Raw genomic sequence first — 13,073 nt, 5'->3', positions numbered from 1 at the left:
AGCAGGCACATCATTAGAAAGATTTAAAATCTGCTGTTAAGAACTCTATTGTAGCAGACAAAAGGGTGGAAATTATAATACAGAGAAAAATAAAAATAAAATAATAAGAAGGTAAAGAGTTAACAGGTTTTGTAGAAATGACAAACCTGGTAATCAGAAGCACTGCTGTAGCATACATTGACTTTCTTTWAAAAGAGGTTTACAAGATCCTTGGCCAATTGCTCGAAAACATTACACTGCAAAGGCATAAAAGGCAAATATCTTTATTAATAGATGCCTAGGTACAACAATGTGTACAGCAAGGTGATAACTGAAGGCAGAGCTAAAGGCTCTCAGTATCCCCACCAAGCAAGTGATTAAATATTAAATGAAATTCCGTGCTGAGACGCGCAAAGTGTACACGTTTGGCAAAGCACAACCACTTTTAAACATTGGACTTAAAATTAGCGCTCACCACTCAACAAATAAATTCTGGTGGCACTATGGAGAATCAGCTCAGTTCTCAGGGCTGGTCAGAGAAAGAATGGGAAGAGTAAATAGTGCTCGGTGGAGGTACTGAAAAGAACACACCATTTTGACCTTAAGAGTCAGTAGCTGCTCACATCCCTAATGTGAGGGTAGGAGAGCACTACAGCATCTCTTATAAATCAGAGGTATTCARCTTCCTCAGGGAAATATGAAAATCCCATCTCAGAGTGAGAGTTGGGTAAAAAACCCAGCCTTTTTATTCTTAGCACAACCAGATGCCTGAAGCACATCTGCCCTTCACCGCTGATCTCTTCTATTTCTTGGTAACCCCATGCTGGTGTCAAGAGGACACAAAAAAGTTCCTCTTCATCCCTACAGCAACCAGGTCATCTAAGTTACAGCTGGGCTTTCGAGAGGAGTTAAACAGCCCCTCCCTGAGGCACCTTCCGGCAGCCACAAAACACATCCTAAATCAGCCCCGCTCAGGAAAGGATGCGGACAGAACAAAAGAGCCCTTTCTGCTGCCCTTCCTGCAGGGGCAGAGGCTGTGGCAGGCTGGAGCCGCTGCTCTTTGAGCCCTCGCAGAGCTCAGAGCCGCTGGAGCCGGGTAGGATCGCTACTGCAGCTCCAGGAGCAGCGTCCTGAAATGCAGGTGAGTGTAATACGGGCTCCCCCCTTGTGCTGAACACAACCTTMTCTAATGAGCACGGGGTGGGGAAAGCAGCCGCGCCCCAAGATCTTTAATGGTCCATTGGGCTCCACCCACGAGTTCCTTGGGCCGGCTGCCATCCATCACTTTGCAGCTGTAAGATGTCTCTGGCCGTGCATAGACTCCTCTGGCTTCCCTTCTTCTCTCATCAGCCGGCTCATCAAAAGTCTAAACCGAGGTTAATCAGCAGCCCCTGGCTTCAAAATCCTGCTTTAGGCCAAGAATAAAAGCGAGTTTTGCCCGCAGTGAATTCCTTCAGTAGAGTGTTTTTCCTTAGGATTAGTTAACATTAATGTAAGATGTTCATTTGGCTGGTAACCTAAAACTATTATCTGAGGAGATTGCTGCTGCCATCTACTGACAGCTTCCATTATAAACAAAATTTAAAGCAGCTTAAACCGAGGTTAGAGTCTAAAGTGAGACAAACTGATGCAATACAAAAGCACAGCATATGCACAGACTGGCAGCCAGGCTACACTATCCATACACCGGAATAACGAAACATGAATAATACTTTATATCAGGCACAGATCACTTTCAGTGAAGGAAGACTTTAGCAACATTATCCTCACAAACTACTTTACTGCATTAAATAGAAGRAATCTGATGCAAGTCATTGTTTTATTGAGGTGGTTTATTTTTGCTTGCTTGTTTTTTTTTTAAATAAAATGTGGAGGGTTCTTTTTTTTGATTACTAGTCAATCACCACTAAAGAAATTTAATTATGCCATTGCCAAGATCAATCTCTAACTCTTTCACAGYATATTATCTTAGAGAAACATCCCAGTTCAAATTAACATAATTAAGAGTGCCATTTCTGTGTTTGGTTTGATGCGGTTTTCTTTTCCTATGAGATGCTTCACTGTAATGCATTGTGCAGTGAAAGAGTTTCATAAGCCAAGAGCTCTTCCARCCACAATCAATACCGACTTCAAAACACAAAACCAAACACAAACCAAAATATTTCCATGATTCCCTTCAGTGCAGAATCACAGAGGGCAACAGAAGTCATCTCTTAATGCAGCATGTTAATACACTGGCATTATTAGCCTTCCTCCATCCCTGGGTTTCTTTCATGTGTTAAAAGCTAAGACTGCTACACGATTTCTGCCTGGGACTTGTGCACAGCATTTCAAAGCCTTTCTTGTCTCCAATACAGATCKTCTCTAACCCCAACCAGACAGCTATTACAGTCTTCTCTAAAAACTATGCTTTGCACAGCAAAAACTGACACCCAAATCCCCCAAAACAGTAGGAAAGCTAATCAAGTTCTGATCTTGTAAAACTGCCTCAAATAGTGAATGCACATTCATTCCCAAGACTCTGCAGTCACGTGAGAAGCTATTCAACACAAACATCTGACAGAGCCCACATTCTCAGAACCATCCCAGAGCAGCTCCAAACTGAGTAAGAGCCACTGAACTGAGACAGAGCCACAGGGGAATGCTCTATAACCTTGTGTTAAATAGTTATCTATGCAATTATCTACTCTAAACAAGACTAGTGCTTAATTACCATCAATTACATAATTGTAATACAAATAACTCCATCTATTACACAGTTATAATACATCAATTGCTGCAGGGATAGCAGAGAAYACAACAATTTTTTAAAAATTAAACTGAGCTAATTCTATTAGATAACACTTCCAAATTCGGGGATTTGCTCAGATTAAAAGTTTATATTTATCACGCCAGGGTTTATGAATGCAGATCAGGGATCWCAGGACCCTGTGACATTAACCACTGACAGATAGAGAATACAGATGATAAACAAGAAAGCTGGAGAGTTTGCACACCACAGACAAGCAAACCTGCATCAGACTACACAAGAGCCAATGAGTTAATTAAATTAATTAAAAACATATTATCATTGTGAACTTCTGGCGAGCAGTATCGCAAAGATGATTTGTAAAGGCAGAACTTTGGAGAAGATAATGAGATTACTTTTTTTAGTAAGATTACTTGTTTTAGTACTTCCTTGTTGCTTTGACAGATCTATAAACACATTTGTTGTGTGCTGGACACAGCTCAGAATCAGAAGAATTCTGAAGAAAACTTCAGCAAAGAACAAGAAGRGTACTGGAGACTGGGAAAAATTTTCACAGTGAAAACAGGAAGCTTATGAAAGGAAGGACGTGAGAATCTGTTGCAAAGGAAAGAGTGATAGTCAAAAAAAAAGAAAAAGAGAAACTGAGGAAAATTGGTTTTGCAAGAGGTCTAATGGATATAACCAATGTCTTCTTTACCAAGAACAGGAGAAGGATACTTTAGTAAAGGAAAACGCAAAATTAGATTATCCCAGTCCAGACTTCTAGGTAATAGAGAGCTGGAAAGAGCTGTCTATCTTTAAAAGAATCTGTAAAACACAAGGATAGTCAGAACATGAATATTTAGAAATACAGCCCTGTTGAAAGCAATGCTAAAAATTATATAAGTAGCAGGAAGRGAAGTAATGTTTGCTTCAGCCATCAAAAGCAAGGGGAGAAAGAATTTGACAGAAAAGATTAAGCCCCTGTTTGGTTCCCACTGAAATTGAATTCATGGCTAAATGCACAGGAAGAGGTCTCTGAAAGGCAAGATAAAAGTGGAGTTTGGACAAACAGGTATTGAGGCAGGTCTAGATGCAACAGTACTGAAGAACATTCAGTTTAAAGTTACATTTTCTCAYGTATGGTTTGACTCTAGGTACAAATTAATCCCTCAAAAGAATGAAATCAATGGAAAAGTTGAGAATGACTCAAAAGGGAAAAAAGGAGCCTCAGAGGGTGAGCTGGTGTTGGAATGATAGACAGTTCTCACAAACAAGAGATGCTTCTTAGTTCACATTTAGAATGGTTCATTCAAAGATTAGTAAAAGGCAGTTCTGTAGAGTRATGAAAAGCAAAGGAGGACACTGTAAACAAAGCAATAACAGACTTCAGATATCAAATCGAGTAGTGGGCACAGCTGGGGCAGCAGACACAGCAAGGACAGGTGGGCACAAAAGAGGAAGGGTAAAGCCTGCTCACACCATGTAATAGCTAAAGGAAAGGAAGCCATGGTACAAGATAAGTAGGAGATGAAAGCAGACACAGAACAAAACCAGGAGACAGAATGGATTATCTAAGTGAAAACAGGCTATAAGGAAGGTCTGACTCCAACAGCAGTGGAAGGGAGGAGAGGACTTTACTATGTGGAACACAAGTTGGTAATATCTGGAGGCAGGAAGGAGAAGCAGCAAGATAATGGAAGGAATCAGATAACAAAAGGGCAGTAGGGCTTGCCAGGATCCTGTTGAGATGGGAAAAGAGAGATATAAAGGCTTTCAGGTCATAGTAAAAATAGGAGCAAATAATTACTCTCATTCCTCAAATGAGAGGCTTTAATGGTTATTAACTGCATCTGTGAGTCCTATTGGAAAGCAGACTGCAGCAACAGTCAGCATAGAGACCTTGGTGGTACTGCACAAACTCTTGGGAACACAATCCAAAGAGTCCTTGAACCCCAAGGAGAGGTGGCCTTCTGCTGTCACAGGGCTTTGCATTGGCACAATSTACATCGTGCTCAGCAGGAGTGTAAGGCTAGAGTTTACAGCATTCAGCTAGCACAGAGTTTTCTGCACAGCGTTTTCCCCATCCAAAATGGCTAAAGCCATCATGAAATCTTCATCAAAATAATCTGCCATTTAAATTAAAACATGCAAAGAAAAAAGCATTCAAAAATGCCTTCACAGTAAAACATAAGGGGCAACACAAATGGCTCTTTAAAAAGAGACTCATTGTAAGCAAGGGACTTTAGATGACCTGAGTGCATGGCTGCATCAACAGGACACAATATTTACACTAAAACAGCTTCAAAGCCCACATGGCAACATCCCTCCTCTCAAAGCCACCAAATTCCTTTGAGTTCCAAATTAAACACTGCCTGATATTTCCATATTCATTTGTAGCTTTACATCTCTGTGCAAATGAGTGTATTGCTACATATAGATCATTCCAACAGTCAGAGGACAACTCACAGCMCAGCAAAGTGCAGGCAGAAGCACTGGCACCACTGGGGCTGAGAACACTCAGAAAAAAAAAAAACACACCGAGACTTCTGAACCATGAAGGGGTGATAAGGCTTTCAAATCTGCCTATGCCACATCTTTGTACTTTTTCCGCYTTCTTCTCCATTTCACACACTTCCTACTGTAAATCAAAATCTTRCCAACACAGCAACACATTTCACTGAAACTTACGGACATAGATTCACTTACCTGCTCCTCAGCTTGCAGATATTGCAGAATGTGCTCATAACTWATACCAAACGTGTAGTTTAAAGTCAGAGAAAAACCACATGAGCAATGACATTCAATCCCAAAGCGATGCTACATTGTGCAGCAGCACTTATTCAGCTGCTCAGCCTTTAAACTGACACAGAGCATGCTCTAGAAAATTAAAATCACTGCTGAAAAATGGTTTATAATAAGTACATCCTTAGCCAGAAGAGACACTTTTATTTCAAGATGCCCTGGAGAGATCACTGACTTACAGAATGCTAAACCACACACATGCACAGAAACTTCATATTCTAACAGATCAGAAAAGACTCTGCAGCTTCAATGCATATAAAGCAATCTCACTCTGTAAGAATATTTTTAAAATATCAAATTGGAGAGGAAAATACTAGAACTCTACAGCTATGAAATGCTCAAGATACATCGTGTATGCCTGCCTGATGCAGAGAAGATTCTTTGATGCACCCTCACGTTTTTATGGCAGAACTTACATACAACTATGCCATGAAAACCCAAATAACATTTTCACAGCTTCATTACAATGTAATTCCCATCAGAAGCTGAGATGTCATTATTCTATTATTTCTACCTTGCATGGGGTTCTYTAGTTATTGATTTATGAGTCAATCTGAAATCTTACTTTCAGGCTTTTTTTGCCCACTGTTAATAACACATTACACTTGCAATAAATGTTATAACAACATAATTTATGTTAGGCTTTTACATACATTACATGTAAGCTTGTTTTTATTGACAGCATAATCATTTAGATTTGCTCTTTAAACTTGTCTATTTAAGCCCAACAATGCACCTGGTTTAAGGAAATTGAATTCATTACAAGAGAAGCCTCAAAACATTCACCACATTTTACATAATTCTCTCTGGCATCATGTGTATTACAGCACTCCAATTTATATCAGTGTAGTTAAATCCACAGATTGGCTCTGGCCAATATAAGTCCCTTGGTTTTAGGGGGTCAGGAAACAAGCATAGGGATTTACAGCAGTATAAATGCCATACAAGTTTAATACCACAACCTTGTTTTGATTAGAGGGGAAAAAAGACATGCTTATAATATTGTGGGAAATATGACTTCTAATGTGAGATAMWWKCWGCWMTSAKWGCWGMWWKTATTTTAATTTTCAATGCTGTTATCTGCAAACTAGACTTCTTTTTTTCTACATTATGATTTTTAAAAATCAATACATCACAAATATCTTAAAAGGCAWTTTTTCCCACACAAAAGCAGAATGAGTTTACTGAGCCTGTGCATGGACAAACTGACCTGACAGAYTGGAATGGCTGCCTCCACAGGATCATTAAACCACGAGCTAAGCAAGATCAACACAATGTGCTGTACTGATTCTCCTAGAGAATCCACTATACACCATTGATCAATAATCCATTTTTAAATTAATTCCTAAATACATATTCAAAAACAGGCAGCAATGTGAACATGTTTACTCAATAGAACAAAATGGGCTCTCTGGAGCTATTACTGAGATGCAAAATCATAATTGTACTTTTTAGTGTACCTYTTTGTGTATAGACTGCAAAGTAATTTTCAAATCTGTTTAAGTATCAGCACTACTATTCGGGAATATTAGTATATGGGACAATGAACCACAGAGAGATAAGGTAGCTTCTTTCTTTACGTTACTAGCAATRACTCCAAATTCACACATATATGGCAAACAACAATTAGGCTGAAATCCAGCCCTGAATTGGCAATAACGATTAAGACACTGAAAAAGGCCAAAGTAATATGTTAATTTCCTTCATGAAAACCAAACCACAAAATTATTCTGAAAGAGCTACGAACAGAAAACAAGGAAATTAAACAGCATGACAAAAACATCACTGCTCTCTTGAGTTTTGTTGGYTTATGTTGGGTCTTTTTCCTCAAGAAAATCAGTGCTATAAATTCTGATCTGTAATTAAGGAAAAAACTAATACACAATACTGCAATCCTCAAAGAGATTCAAAATTTCTAATCAAAAGTACCYTCGTATGTGAATGAAAAAAGGTACATAAATATCTAATACTTACCATACACATTAGCAGCTTCTACTGAGTAATCATTCTCCCAGAATCAACAATCAATCATCAGGTCCTAGAAGTATCCCCCTGACTGGAATTGGGTAGAATCTAAGAATATGAACCATTTACCAGATATTTTAGGTGACTCACAAAGCTGCCAAGTCCCATAATAAATATTTYGGACTAGGATCCGTAAGAATAGCTCCAAGATCAGCACAACATCAAATATTTTTCTAAAAGACCTGTCTGGTACAAGGTTCCCCAGCTCAGTCACACTGCTGACCACGGCTTTAGGGAGCCCAGCTCCCAAGTCTGCCTTCAAAATCAGCCTGTACTGAGTGTGTTCATGGGATGCAGGCATTTGTGTAAAATACAACTTCTAACATAAGATACTTTCAGCACTCACAACAGCTTTTATTTTAATTTTCAATACTGTTATCTGCAAACTAGGCTTTTTTCTGCCACTTGCTGGGAAGCGGACACAAAGCCTACACACACAAACTCAAAGCTTGAGCATTTCACATAGGAAGGTGTAAGCAAAATATGTTTCCCCTCAGGGGATCCCATCTGTGGTTTGGTCAGGCTGCCACCCACCCACCTGCTCTATTACTGCCTCTCCTTAACAGGACTGGGGGAGAGCATGAATTTTAAATACTTATGGGTTAAGATGAAGACAGACATGTCACTTGCCACTAATCATCACAGGCAAAAAAGATTCAACCCAAGAAAAATCAATTTAAGTTTATGCCAATTAAAATAGACCTGGATTATAAGAAACAAAGACAAGAAATAAAACAGCTTGTCCAACCCCTTTTTCCCAAGTTACGACTTAACACTCCTTCATTCTCAACTAYTCAACCTCCTCTTCCACTCCTCCTAAGTGGCACAAGGGAGACAGGGAATGGGGTTGTAGTCAGTCCATAATAATTCCTCTCTGACAGTCCTCCCTCCTCATGCTTTTCCCCTGCTCCAGCGTGGAGTCCCTTTTATGGGATGCAAATCTCAAAGACCTGCCCACCGTGGGTCCTCTTTGTGGGTGACAGTTCMTTTCAGAAGAGCCCACTCCAGTGTGGACAGGCCATTGGCTGCAGATCATTCAGAGTATATCCACGTGGCCCTGCATRGTTTCCTCCACCTGGAGCAGATCCTCTCCTCCCCCGATTTCAGTGTTTGCAGGGCTATTTCTTACCSTTCCCTTTCTTGCATACATTTTYCCAGAGGCATCACTTGCGTTGCTGCTGGGCACAGTTGTGTCCTGTGGTGGCTCTGGTGCAGAGCCCCCACCTTTTGTCTCAGAGGCCACTCCTGCAGAGCCCTCACTGCTCTAACCTTGCCATCTACAACCACTGCAATATGGTAGGAAATCTATCGGGGGGATAAAAACAACAGAAAAACCACCTACCYACCCAAACTGCACAGAACCACACTGGAGCCTACAAAGGAAAAGTTACAGTAAGACCAGGAAATGCTGTCTGTGTCTCAGTTCAAATAACTAACTCCACTGCTAGACCAAAGAAAATAAATGTCCTTAGGATGCCTAATAGCTTATGCATCCAAATATGAAAAAGAGAAAGGATGAACCATATTTTCTCCTTACACTGGAAATTTATTCCCACCCTACCTAAGATTTACAACACAGATGAGCTGGGAGGCATCCTTTGCAACTTCATAGAGAAGATTCTTCTCATACAAGAAGTATAATTTATGAACATCTAACTAAAATGAGAGYTTGCAATAAACTATAAGCATTTGTATATGCAGACATGCACGTGTCTCTGACAGCATTTTACAAATAGTAGCAAATCAGTTTTGCTTCACAACAGTGACTTCTGGAGTTAATTGTTCAGCACTCAGATGATCTTACAAAACAGCAGTTACTTTTCTTCCATGTCAAGCCTTAAGCCAAGTCAGATCCCAGCATTAAAAATGGGAACAAGTGTTCATTGGTGCTGTTTGGGACATACCTTTCACACACTGCATTAACAGRCTACTGAAACCTTTCCTAATTCTAGTAAAGAGCAGAAAATTTGCAACTTTGCTTATTAAAATGTTTAATAACTTTTATCATAACACTATTTTTTTGTTTTTATACTGGCAAACTAGCTCTCCAAACTTAAACTATTATTTCCTAGGCCAACAATCTGCTTTAGATGGGAAACCTGTTCATTTCTAGAATAATTTAAGAAAAACTGTACAGGGTACACTCCTTTCTGTCCTTACAGCACACAAATTGCTTTGGTTTTACTTAGTATGCCCATAAATTTCATTTTTTGAAACATGGATATGAGATTCAAGAGAGATTTGTCTTTGTCAAAGAAGCTATCCTTTATAGTACCSAACAGATGAAGCCTCTGAAAGTGACTGTTTTACAAATTCCTAGGATATAAGCTGACTAGGAAGTGCTAAATCATGTAGTTTGATCCATTGTAAGACATTGYCCTTTAATCACTCAGTGGTCTCTGTAGTGAGCCTGGTAGGTTGTGACATTTTAAAACTAAGCACCTGCTATATCTCACCACACCTGGGCTTCACTGCCCAATCATTCCGTGATCAGATTCATTTGTCTGACTTCCATTTCCAACTTTCTCTCTTATTGTGATCTCTCTAATTAAAGGAAGTACCTAATAAAGTCACCTTTTGAACACACTGACATTAATCATGTCACAAGTCTTCTTCTATAAGCTAAAATTTGTTAAATCTCCTGCTTCCTTCCATAACTTCTGCAAATTTTGAAAATTTATTTAAACAAAGAAACCAGAATAAAATGCAGTTTTCTAGCACTGAACTGGATGTAGAGTAAAAGTCACCCACCTGTTTAACTGGTTCCATCAAAGCGCAGCATTTCAAGTGGAATTCCCATTTATTTCCTGCAAGCCTAAATCATTTCAGCAACAAGCCATTAATTTGTGTCTCACTCTCCAAGTTTCTCAAATTACAGCTTTGAATTTCAAAAGCCTGAGTGGACCTAGCAGTTGATTTCCACAAAACTCTCCCACTCCTTTCTTCACTGTTGCAAAGTTGATCAAAACATTTCCCCCAACTGTTTCACAAAATGCCAAGGCTTCCGTGAAAATAGGGCACTTGGAGGAGCATGGAATAGAGGAGTTTCAAATTTAAAGCCCTGCACTAAAAATAGTTTCTGCAAGTCATACAGCAGAATGATAACACGTGAAGGTGTGACAAAGGGCTGGCCATGAGCTTGCTGTCACCTACATTAAACTTGTCAGTCCTTTTACCACCAGGGGAATGAGCTGGATGAAACTCAAGCCAGAGAAACCCTGATGTCCTACTGCCTGCTCTTGTTTGCAAACATGCAGAAATCTCTCACATGCTCCCAAACAGTGCTTTGAAAGCAAACATTGCTTTAAAAATGTACCATATGCACACATTCATCACTAKCTTAAAATAAGCCACTATATCATATTGAAAAATGTTTCCAACAAAATACACAATCTGCCCAGCAGTACAATCATTCCCATACAACTGCTGGTCCATACAGCACCGAAATATCCTGGAAGCCAATTACAAAGTACTTCCTGTTAACAGGTGAGCATCCCAAGCTGCACACTGTCCCCAATTCAATGCAATCCAGTCCTATTTTCAAGCAGCTACAGAGGCACGTCCATTGTATCAGACAGAAAGGGCARGAAAAAGGGCAATTCCACACTTAGTGCTTGTTCATTCCAGAAGATGAGTGGCCTCAACTCCCAATAAAGCCAATGACAAATGAGGGCACTCAGCAGCCCGTGCAAGACTTTCCACTGCACATCAGGGTCAGAGCCTATTTTAACAGTCCTTTCATATTAGGCATATAACTTCTTTTTACAACAAAGGGAGAGAAAATAATACCATTCTTTGTAACAGATTTCATTAAAAAACCACACTAAAAAATTGTATTAGGGGTCTSAAATTGCGTCTTGAACATTGCCACAATGCCTCACTTAATTGAGAGATTTTGTTTTCATTAGTCCAGTGGATTTGGAGGAGTAACTCTGGATTTAGACCTGTCTATGTTACGAGCAGACCCTGGGCATAGACTATTTATGATTCAGCTAAAGGATGTTGATATCATGAAGAATTGCCAATGTTACAGACAGCAAACAATGGATTTTTTTCATATCCACTCTTCTAATAATAGTGATTTATATTTTTTCATCCCTAAAAGCACAATGCCAATATAGCTATCATGAAAAAGGATTACTCAAGTTCTCGCATTAAAGTAGCACATCAAGAAAAGCAGAAGGARAATGAATTACCTTATTTTTCATTAGAAAAAGCAGATTTCCTTTCAGTCGGCACCATCTCTCCCTCGGTTCTGCATGCAAAGAAGTGAGAGATTAATAAAAACAACCTTTTGTCTTCGCACATTAAATGCTTCTCAAAGCAGGTGCATTAGTTATAAAGGTCAGAAAGGAAAATCATTATCAACCAAAAAAAGACAGCTTCACTCAGTGGCTGCCTATGCACAACAGGCTGTCAGATGCCAAATAACTTCCCAGAAGGTTTCTTCTACTCTGCAGCTGGGAGATTGGTGGCTGCAGTACACACTCAACACTATTCTCAGCTTTTCTCCCTTTTCCTCACATGGGAGCAGAAACAGGCACTTTGGCATGGAACATCTTTTGCTCCCTTCATTTCAGGAGATCAAAAATAATCCATGTTAAAACAGAAAAACTTTTACTATTACACTTAGAACATGCTARTCTGAATTTACAATTTTCAGAAGATAAAAAGGAGGAAAATGATATCCAAATATTTACAGCCACTTTGCTGTTACTATTTTACTACATTTTTTAAAGGTGTTTAACCAGTGGGAATAGCATCTTATTGTTTATAGACACATGCAGGCACATAAACAAACTTTTGAGAGCAGGGAATGTTTCACTTCACTTTCAGTGAGTGGGTTAAAAAGCTTTAAAAAGTTGTTCTTCCATAAACAGATTATTTTTAATATTGCATTATTTTTCTTTTTAAAAACACATTTGTAGATGTACTTTGAGATATATATGAATACGTAAACCTATTATAAACATACACAGATACAGATCTTGCAGACAAATGTGATCTCTTTGGAGATCACTTCTTAAAAGAGGAAGGAATATTTTTTTAAGCAAGATGTATTATTTTGCATTTTTGAGAAGACACATGAAACTCTGTAGCTCCATACAGCAGCCAACCTGGAATTGCTAGGGAGCTGGAAGAACAGCTGTACCTTAAGGGCCTGCTATTCCTCAACTGAGGAATTCCTCCTGCTATTCCTCCTCTGGGCCTGCTATTCCTCCTCTGAGGAACTCTTGTATTTCCCTAAGCTGGCCACCACTAAAAACATGATATTGAGGAGAAGGATGTCTTGTTACAATAAATAAATAACATTCTCTTTTCCTCTTGAAAATTTCAATTAAGGTGTTTCAATATGCAACATTTGAAAATCAGAGTAGAATAATGTGTTCAGTAATAACCTGGGGGGGTGTTCTTAGAAAAGAAATTGAAGTTCTTACACCTTTTCAGACCTACTAAAGTACAAGGACAAGACAGAAAATAATACAATTAATGCACATCCACCAACCCAAAACTTAAACACAGTTATCATATCAGA

The 13,073-nt window shown here is 39.2% G+C and overlaps 1 protein-coding gene across 1 annotated transcript in view; it reads right to left on the bottom strand.

Moving 5' to 3' along the window:
* The window catches only part of LOC130579274 (type II inositol 3,4-bisphosphate 4-phosphatase-like), a 147,874-nt gene that overhangs the window by 96,170 nt on the left and 38,631 nt on the right, over nucleotides 1-13,073 (bottom strand). The window contains exon 2 of the mRNA XM_057375935.1: nucleotides 11,734-11,792. Coding sequence (XP_057231918.1) covers nucleotides 11,734-11,745 — 12 coding nt within the window. The 5' untranslated portion in view covers nucleotides 11,746-11,792. The remainder of the gene's footprint in view (nucleotides 1-11,733; nucleotides 11,793-13,073) is intronic.

Source organism: Malurus melanocephalus, unplaced genomic scaffold (assembly GCF_030028575.1).
Source record: "Malurus melanocephalus ecotype Western Australia unplaced genomic scaffold, MMel_1.1 scaffold_265, whole genome shotgun sequence".
Classification (NCBI taxonomy): Eukaryota; Metazoa; Chordata; class Aves; order Passeriformes; family Maluridae; genus Malurus; species Malurus melanocephalus.
This window is presented reverse-complemented; position numbering and strand designations above follow the sequence as displayed.